The sequence below is a fragment of the Nylanderia fulva genome, unplaced genomic scaffold, assembly GCF_048542155.1.
Source record: "Nylanderia fulva isolate GAGA-0341 unplaced genomic scaffold, ASM4854215v1 Scaffold2, whole genome shotgun sequence".
Classification (NCBI taxonomy): Eukaryota; Metazoa; Arthropoda; class Insecta; order Hymenoptera; family Formicidae; genus Nylanderia; species Nylanderia fulva.
The window spans coordinates 1678979-1688797 of NW_028190263.1; the positions used below are offsets into that span (position 1 = coordinate 1678979).

Consider the following 9819-nt stretch of genomic DNA (forward strand, 5'->3'; position numbering starts at 1 on the left):
AATTTAAGACATGAACTCGCATCCGATCATTATCTATTCCTATTTATCAAGTATCAATACTCTTACTTGTTTAACATATGTATATATAGATATAGTTTATCCGATCCTTTTAAAAATGTCTGCAATATATAATAAACTTAAAAGTACTAAAGCTCTCTCGAGTTTAAATTCCTAGCATTGATACAATGCACCTTTTTACAATTTTTATATCAGTAATGTAACAATAAATGTATATATATATATATATGTATATATAAATACGATAATATAAAACGAAATAGCCAAAACATTTTTATAATTAATATTATTTAATATCAAAAATTTTTTTAATGTTAATTAATAAAATTTATTATACACACACATATATATACATATATTGATTTTGAAACTCTGCATATAACAAGTATTCATTGGATTCTTCTATTCTATATTTTAAAAAGTTCTTTGCTTCTCAAGAGAAATTCTTGAGGCTAGATTGTATCTAAGAATGTACCAGAAGAATTTGAATAATCCAATAAATCTTCCTTATTCTCATTAAATTATCAAAGTATGTGATTAAAGTTACTAAAATTTTTGTAGCCGAGAGTAAAATTTTACTTGTCGAATGCGAATTGGCTGAGTTTGTTGCTTAGAGATCGTTTTGCTTCGTTATTGGATTCGTTGTCTGGACTCGATAATTTCCTTTTCTTGTTGAGTTCTGAAGATTCAACCGCATTCTCTACGTTGTTCGATTTTGTTGTTTCCTCTTTATACCGTGTCAAACCAATTTTAGTCAATTCGACGACATTTATTTCAGGAAATTCTTCCTGCAGCTTCTTTCTATTTTTAGCATACCAAGTAACAAATGACTCTTTCCTAGATTCAGTCTTTGATTTCGGTTTAACAGGCACAATGTTTACTGGTTTCTGAGGTTTTTCTGGTAAACTGTTCAAACCAGCTAAACCTATAATATAATACAATAAAATAAGAAAATATTTCTAACATAAAGAGCAAAAATGTTTTCATGTAGAATTGAAAAAATTAGTTAGTATACATAATAGTAATATATATTAATTACCTCTTGGTGATAAAGATGAATTTCCAGCTTTTAAAAAAGGATTTACTCTTTTTAATGTTTGACTCATACTTAGTGGCTTGATCTCCACTTCTGGCTTTTTAATAGATGGTAAAAGTATATTATTATCCTCTTCATTATTAATACTAAAATCACTATTGCTTGTAAAGTTGTCCTCCTGATTTTCCATTTCTTCTTCTTCTTTTGAATCTTTAGAATCAGACTTTACATCAGCAATCGCTTCCAACTTCTTTGCCAATGCTGTTTTAGATACACGCAGGGCATATCGTATAGCCAAATCTATTGCTTTCGTTGATGCAATTTGTTCACAAATATCCACTGCACGATATTCCAAATTGCTTCTGCAGGCAAGCTGATTTGCAAGAAGTACAATATATCAGCAAAAATAGGAGTAAAAGCAAAACTATATGTTTAATCAGAAATATTAGACTAAGAATGAATGCTCTACTGCTTAATAATTACTTACTGCAATTAGAGTTAATAGTGCTTCAGTTGCATCCGATGGATTACTTCCTATCTCCCACAGTTTACGTTCTTCTTTAGTTTTCTCAGATTCTGGTTCACAAAGTGGTGCAGAGAAAGATACCTCGGTGATTATCGGCAGTGGAATTGTCGGCGGATAATAACTTCCCTTACAAAGGATACATCGCATATTCTGTTCTTGTTCGCTCACACCGATTACAAAATAATGATCTGCTTTACCTTTGTCCTAAAGCAGAATTTTTTAGTTATATGAATTGTTGAGAAATTTATTTATACAATTTGCATCACCTGTATATTCGTATCACAGAGTACTCTCCACTGACAAGATCTCTTATCATATATCCTGATAATATCATCAGAATCTATTACAATGGGAGAATTAGCATCTGATAGTCCCAACCACATAAGATCCGATGTTGGCGAAAGTGGAATTGTTAAAGTTTGACTGCGTACATGTGCTCCCTGTATTTGTATCCATAATAGATTCATATTCTGATCACCTGCCGGACCTTTTTTGTCAAACAAGAAAAAAATAAATATTTATATAATTAGCTATCAATTTATCATCATATACAATGTCAGTTGAAAAGTTTCTTACCAATTCCAGCATGATAAGCTACCAAAAGACGATTTCCTAAGCCATTCATTGCAACTACAGGTCCAGGTAAAGCTAAAATTTCACGTTGTGTTCCGCCTATCATAAATATTCTTAAATTTCTTCTAGATGTTGCTACTGCCACAAAATTATCACCAGCTGCTAAACATTCACTTTCTTCCCCTTCTGGCAGATCCAGAGACCATTCTTTATTTCCAGAACCCCAACCTGATAGAAATTTGTTGAATATTTATTTGATAAATAATGTTACTTTTGTGTTTTATTATTTATATTATATAATAAGCAACTAATGCACAAACCTTGCAAAGATATGACAACAATTTTACTAGGACCATTATCAGAAGCTGCGCAGCTCAGAGCAAGTGCTTGAGTGGATAGAGCAGCCATGGAATGCCGGAAATAATTATTTATATGCATACTGCGATGAATTGCAGCATTGTGAAACTCTACTTCAATGCTGGAGTTTTCATCATCTTCTGATGTAAAACATCTGACCATCCCCACATCATTCCACATCTGTAAACGTCAAAAACTAAATTTAACTCTGCAGAAATTGCTATAAGATTATATATAAAATATAAGCATTGTTATTATACTATACCATGAAATATGATAATAAGTGAGAAGGTGTTGATCCTGGTTGAAAAGGTGATTGCAATTTTACACTGGGCATAAAAGCTTTAGAATCATATGGAAGCTTTTCAGAGGCTGTTTGGCTTTTTTGATCATCTTCCAGATTAACAGAGGCTTTAATTTTGTTTAAAGATATCACATTTTCATCATCGTCATCGTCGCCCAATAAAGTAAAATCATTTTCCATTACATCCTCATTTATTTCTGAATCCAAGATCTTTTCATTCTCAGGTTTATTAGAACTTATCTGAAAGATTGCAAGACATCCTAATTATAGTAACAAAATTTTAAGATATATAAATATAAACACATAAATATATATAATCTTACCACATCAACACATCCTAATTTTCCCAATGCATCACAAAATGCAATCTCATTGGAATGATCTATATGCCATACTAATGCAGTAATTTTAGTATCTATTTCATGTTCGAGATATCCAATCACTTCTTTAGTATCTATGTTCCAAACAATTATCTCTCCATGTAGTGAACTAGCGGCAATGCGTGTGCCGCATTCAGAGAATTTACAAATGTTAAGTTCCTGCAAAAAATAAAGGAACAATAATTCATGATAAATTACTAAGGAAAACAAAAATACTGAGTCAATGGCTTACAGTCTTTAAGGTAGGACATTTCAATCTATACAATTCCTTCCAGGATAATCTCTCCACTATAACTACGTCTTTGTTAGATGGATATGCAAGACAACTACCATCCGTACATTTAAAAGAAGGCGTGCAATATGATTTAGCAGTAAAAAAGGAATTACATTTTGGTACAATATTATTCCAAACATGTACAGTTTTTTTTTCCTTAATATTCCATACGCGAATAGATCCATCTGCACTAGAGGATGTCTAAAAAATATCAATTTTCCATAAATAATTTAAAATATTTCTTTTGATAAAATATCAAACATTAATACTTACCACAAATTCTTCCTTTGGATCTAGAGACAAGCCTAAGATAGGTGCCCCATGGCCCTCTAATTCTATACTATCTGATGTAGTAATATTTGTAACATGTATCCGCATATCACTTTAAAGGAAGAAATTAAATTATACAGAAATGTCACTTAGTATTAAATATAAAATAAATTAAAAATTTTGTTGGTCACATACCAAGAACCAGATACTATCAAATTACTATCTTTTGTTGTTGCTAATGCTGAAACTGGTGCTGAAAATCTAGTGACTATTCCTTCCTTTTCTAAATCAGGATAAGTAAGCATTTGTACTGTATTATTGTCATTTCCTACAAAAATTTTACCATCCTAAAAATGAAAACTTTTGTTAGAAATAAAATTATTTGTTAATTTTTGTTCATTGTAACATAAAAAGTTATTGCAACACATTTTATGAAGTATTCACAGAAACATATTAATAACATCTATTATCAATACTTGACAATAATTATAATCACTTTTGAAATAACAGTAATTGCTTGTTCCGATATGCAACTAGTAGCTGGATCATCATCCATTAAATTTAACCAGTATCTAACATCTCCATCGCATCCACAAGTAATAAGTCCTCTTCTATAATCATAGATAAATAATTATCATTAATAATTCACCATGATAATGATATATACATATATAAGTAATAAACACATGATGTAGTATTACTTACTTTTCACCTGAATAATAGCAAACATCAGTGTGCCCTTCTTGATGAGCATATCGCATGGGTTTCCTTACCAAAGGCATATTAGCCTAGATTCAAGTGACAAAATATCAAAATATTTGTATTTTCCAATATTTTATCAACCTATATATAACTTTATAAAATATATATTTTTATACTTTATTATACTGTATAAAATATGAAACAGATGCAAGTATTTAGCTTATATGCACATAATAAAATCACAAAATATAAATTATCATTATTATTATATTCGTTCACTATTTGTGTGGTTATCTACTTCTCATTTTTAGCTATAGTTTTGCGCGCCTTTGTATTTACATTTTCTATAGTTACGACCTCTTGCTTCTTGTTCTTCAAAGCGTGAAAATCATTGGACTCTTCTCTTTAACAGGGATTCGTTGATTGGTTGATCCATCATAGTAAAAGAACATTCAATTGGCAAATCGAATAGGGAATTTCTATTTCAAAAGTTCCTTGCAAATTTAAAAATGTCAAATACATATATTTATTACATGATATAAATATTTATATATATATTTATTTTTATAATTTTATTATATATATATATAAATATATTTACATCATGTATTTATTATACACATATGCATTTACACACACACACACACACACACACACACATATATATAATTTCAAAGTATAACACTGTGAAACACATTTGTAAATAAATTAATTTTTTATACACTATTTTATTCCTTATTCATTAGTGAGGTATTAAATTGCGTAAATAGCTTAGTATTTCCTCTGTGTCTTTCATTAAAATTGCTTGTCTCGGATACTTGAAACAGTTTCCAGACATTAATAGACTCCTGAAAAAATTATAATACTGTATAAATAAATTTGCATATATGATGCTATGAGTGAAAAAACAATATCTAAATAAAATACATCTAATCTAAAGAATACATTTAAGATATTAAATGTTTGTTATACCTTAGATGTTTTAAATTACCAAGTTCAGGTGGTACATGAGCAATGTTATTATTTGTCAGATTTAAAATTGCTAGTCTTTTTAATTTTTCTAAAGATGATACGTCTATTGTTGCAATTATGTTGTCATTGGCAATTAAACTTTCCAAAGATACAACATCATAAATAGCTTCTGGTATGTCAGTTAATCTGTAGAATTTTTATTTTAAGAAAATAAAATGAGATGAAAAAGAATTTAAAAAATAGATATTGCATAAATTTATACCTAAAAAGATATATATTTTGCAAACTGCATAAATCAATATTATTTATTATAATACCTGTTGAATGAAAGATCAATATCCCTCAAATATTCCAAACAACTAATGCTTGATGGTAAAGATGTCAAGTAATTTTTACTTATGTCTAAAACTTGCAAATATTTGTACTTTTCACCAATCCATTCAGGTAAATGTGTTAAATGATTCGAAGTTAATTTTAGGTCTACCACTGTAGTAATTACTGACATTTTATCAGGTAACTCAGATAGCTTGTTTCTACTTAAATCAATGGTCGTGATGGAGGCTTCAGCTGCATTTTGTAAGACTTCTTCTGGTAAGTCCATAAGATTTTGCCCAGCTAAGCTAAGCAATTTTGTATTTTTCATCATATATCTATAATTTCGTTATAATAAATTCATTAGTAAATATTGAATAACACAAACACATTCTCAATATTCTAACAAATATTTTTTTTTAATAGAATAAATATAAAAATAAGTATATATATTAAAAAATGATTTTTCTCTCAATAGAATAAATTTATATTTACATACTTATCAGGATAAACGCTAATGCTGGCACTAGGTTGCAATAATTCTCTGGTATTTATATTTGTATTATCTGTAATTGTACGTATATGCGTCAAGATTCGAGGTGTACCACATCGTATTATATCTGCTCTTACATTTTTTATATTATTCCCTTTAATTATAAACTGTTTTAGATTGGGCAATATACCGATGCAAAAAGGAATGCTGTAAAAATAATTAATTTATAATTTAAATAATTTAAATATATCAAATAATTGTGCAAAAAGATATAGAACTTACAAAGATATATTGTTGTGCGACAAATCAAAAACTTTCAAATTTATTAATTTGATTATTTCTTCAGGTATTACTTCAATTTTATTATTTTGTAATGTAAGCTTTTTCAAATGTCCTGCTGTTTCTAAGCATTCTGAATCAATCTCCTACAAAAGAAAAAATTATCTTGATAAAACATTGTGCAAAAATTTGAATTTTTTATTCTTGATTTAATCTTAAGTAATAAATGTATATTAACACATACAGGAATGTTATTGTCATCCAAATGCAATACTGTTAAAGCTGAACAACCTGATATGTCTGGAAATTTCTTCAAATTGTTGGACTGAAACATAATTTCCTCTGCTTTTCGCAATTCACCTAATGGTGGTAATATCTCCAACTGATTAAAGCTGACATCAAGTACTTTCAATGCTGCGCATATCAGAAGATGATATAAACATTTATTAAATAATAAAATAAATATTGAAAAATATATTTTTCTTGTATTGATTGTTAATGTGAAACTTACATCTCATACTTGTCATATCAGGTGGTAACTCTTCAATCATATTGTGACTTAAATTTAATGTTTCTAATCGCACCAAATATCCCATTCCAATCGGTAATTTACTTAAATTGTTATATGATAAATCCTAGAAACACATTTGTACATATATATATCTATTTAAGAAACTAACTTTGCATAATTATATGTATGATCCATAACACAAGATATATATTACCATATAAGTCAACATAATTAGATTTCCAACCTCAGCTTCCAGTATACTTATGTGATTATTCTTTAGGTACAATTCACATAATTCTTCCAACATATAAAATTGCGGAGGTAAATTTTCTAGTTTATTATCTGATAAATTTATAACTTTTAATTTATGTAGAGATCCAATTTCACATGGTAGTTCTTCCAATAAATTGTTGTGCAACTAAAAATAACATATTTATAGATGTTTATAATAAAATAAAAAATATTGAAACTGCCAAATGTAAAGCATACATAGCAAGTAATTTATACATACATTTAAATTACTCAATTCTGTTAGAAATTGTATTTTATCATCGATTACAGTTAAGCTGTTGGAACTTAAATCTAAGATTTTTAATGGCTCTTGTTCCCACCATCGCTCTTCTCTATGTTCATAATCAAGTTCAAAGTGTAAATCACGTAATTCCTCTTCCGTTAATTCATTTATAGTCCATACTCTGTCAGGTACTGTAACATGCATTAATTCAGGATTTTGTCTTTCCGTTGCAATATTATTTTACTATAGAATTCAACAAAAATATTTAAGTTGACTTACCTTACTAGAGAATGCAAATGAACTTATTTTCAAGTTACATTAGATATTTCTGGTGGTATGTGATGAATTCTATTACACGATCTTTAGCAAAGCGTGCAAAGCAACTTGTGATGATTTTTACACGATACATATTTAATTCAATAATAAATATAAATTATTTTTAAGACATATATTACAAAACATATCATTATATGTACTATGGATTAAATAATAAAGATTAAACTTATAATAATGATAAACTTAATATATATAATTATATATTTTTTCATAATTTTGAATTTTGATACATTATAACTTATAATTTAGAAAAAAAAAGAAACACAAACATTATACACAAAATTAGGTTTATTTAAAATTTTCCACAGATTACAATATTAAATTATTGATAGATAAAAATATGTGCATATATTTTTATCTCTAAAATATATGTGTGTGTGTGTGTGTGTGTGTGTGTGACGAATAGATGCCAATTTATTACCAATCACTTATTTAAAACCTAAACCTATCAACAACATACAATATATAAGTTTAAACATTTTCTAACATTCCAAATGTAATCATATATGACATAACAAATAACATTATGCACATTTTACTTCACATTCTCATTCGCAAATCTGTTGTATACACATATAAAATTAAAATTTCTTATAATCCGCAAACAAATAATGAACAAATAATATATTCAAAATAAGATTTAAAATATTTTCTTTAAAAAATTGACGAAAATATCTGTGATCAACATTTCAACATGAATGCATCATTGACAAGCATGCATGTCTGATGACAAGTGTATGCTTTGAATAAAATAAAGCATGCTCGAAATAATAATTGTGCAATACATGAATTAAACTAATAAATACATGAAAAATTTATGAATAAATTATACCGACATCCATATATATATATTGCCAAGTTTGTAAATTTAAAATGAATATGCATAGATTGTATTTGCAAATATACCCGTAGCCAATCCTTTCAAGGAAAGATTCAACCGTCCCGTCTTTCTCGCTCGAATAATAACACTCGTCGACAGTTCGGCATTATCGTCATTTTTAGTGCGTTGTTTAAACACCGCTAAAGAATTGCTCCTCTTCTTGACGCTCATGTTGAAATTATCTATCAGAATTCACCGAGTTGCGTGTTCTTACGGGTAAGAGGACAAGCTGAATAAATTAAATGGGGCATGGTCCTTTTATTACGCGTAATCGCTCACGTCACGGATGCGTTGAATTGATCTGAATAAATTAAACGAGACACGGTCTTCTTACGCGTATAGAATAATGATATGTAATCACATAATTATACATAAACATGCAACAAGATCCGCCATTAGTGTTGAAAAAAAAGTAAGAACAGCAGCGCCCTCTTGCGGCTAAAATCATAAAAACAATGCGCGTTCCACTTTACCGACATGACGTTTATCTACAGAATCCGGCCACGTAGTTCCGCGCATGTCCGCGCGTTTCGGTTGACGTCACACACGGAAAGCCTCCCCAAGCGTTTTCCCTCGGAGGAAAGGAGATATGACCAAGAGGAGAATACACGAAGAAAAAAAAAGAGATTCGCGGTATAATTCGCACCGTCCGCGTTCTCTCGACCTAAACAGTTGGCAGGATTCGTCTTACGCATGTGGTATGTGGTGCGCGGTGTAGCTTCTTCGACGGCGTCCGTTCTTGAAGGAAGCGGAGAAGGTAGGAAGGAAGGAAAGAAGGAAAGAAGGAAGGAAGAGGAGAGTGAGCCATCGCGGAAATACACGTAGCCAGAGCCAACAGCCGAAGCCAGCGCAATTACGCTAGATCCGGTAGGTAAAGGAGACGTAGGAGGAGATCGTCCACGTCGCGTCCAGACGCTTTCGATTCCGCGTAAGCGACTGAAGACTGAAGGTCTCTCCCGAGGCAACGCGGGATCTTCTTCATCCCCTCCTCCTCTCCCCCCGTCCCCTCCCCTAGTCCCGCGGGAGGCGACTCTTTCGGGCGATCGGTTTTCGCCCGAATCCCGTTTTCGTATCCATCCGGT

The 9819-nt window shown here is 30.1% G+C and overlaps 2 protein-coding genes across 4 annotated transcripts; both read right to left on the reverse strand.

The window, feature by feature from the left end:
• Positions 1-16: 16 nt before the first annotated feature.
• LOC114945190 (WD repeat and HMG-box DNA-binding protein 1-like) lies at positions 17-4942 on the reverse strand. Of its 3 annotated transcripts, none has more exons than XM_085482218.1 (14): positions 4780-4942; positions 4444-4526; positions 4235-4349; positions 3934-4085; positions 3742-3850; positions 3427-3669; positions 3138-3353; positions 2776-3054; positions 2474-2690; positions 2157-2381; positions 1847-2067; positions 1542-1784; positions 1058-1427; positions 17-943 (listed from the first exon to the last, which is right to left on the reverse strand). In XM_085482218.1, exons 2-14 carry the CDS (start codon positions 4518-4520, stop codon positions 594-596), a joined length of 2817 nt encoding a protein of 938 aa, XP_085338344.1. In that variant the 5' UTR covers positions 4521-4526; positions 4780-4942; the 3' UTR covers positions 17-593. The 3 variants fall into 3 exon arrangements, with proteins under 3 accessions (XP_085338344.1, XP_029177123.2, XP_085338343.1); XM_029321290.2 differs by having other exon boundaries at positions 4444-4581; XM_085482217.1 differs by having other exon boundaries at positions 4444-4591.
• A 19-nt stretch (positions 4943-4961) lies between these two features.
• LOC114945232 (uncharacterized) lies at positions 4962-9678 on the reverse strand. The gene is made up of 10 exons (XM_029321347.2): positions 8764-9678; positions 7519-7712; positions 7222-7425; positions 7008-7131; positions 6741-6910; positions 6500-6642; positions 6224-6424; positions 5730-6062; positions 5413-5598; positions 4962-5288 (listed from the first exon to the last, which is right to left on the reverse strand). The coding sequence occupies exons 1-10, from the start codon at positions 8906-8908 to the stop codon at positions 5183-5185; spliced, it is 1806 nt and encodes a 601-aa protein (XP_029177180.2). The 5' UTR covers positions 8909-9678; the 3' UTR covers positions 4962-5182.
• Positions 9679-9819: the final 141 nt, after the last annotated feature.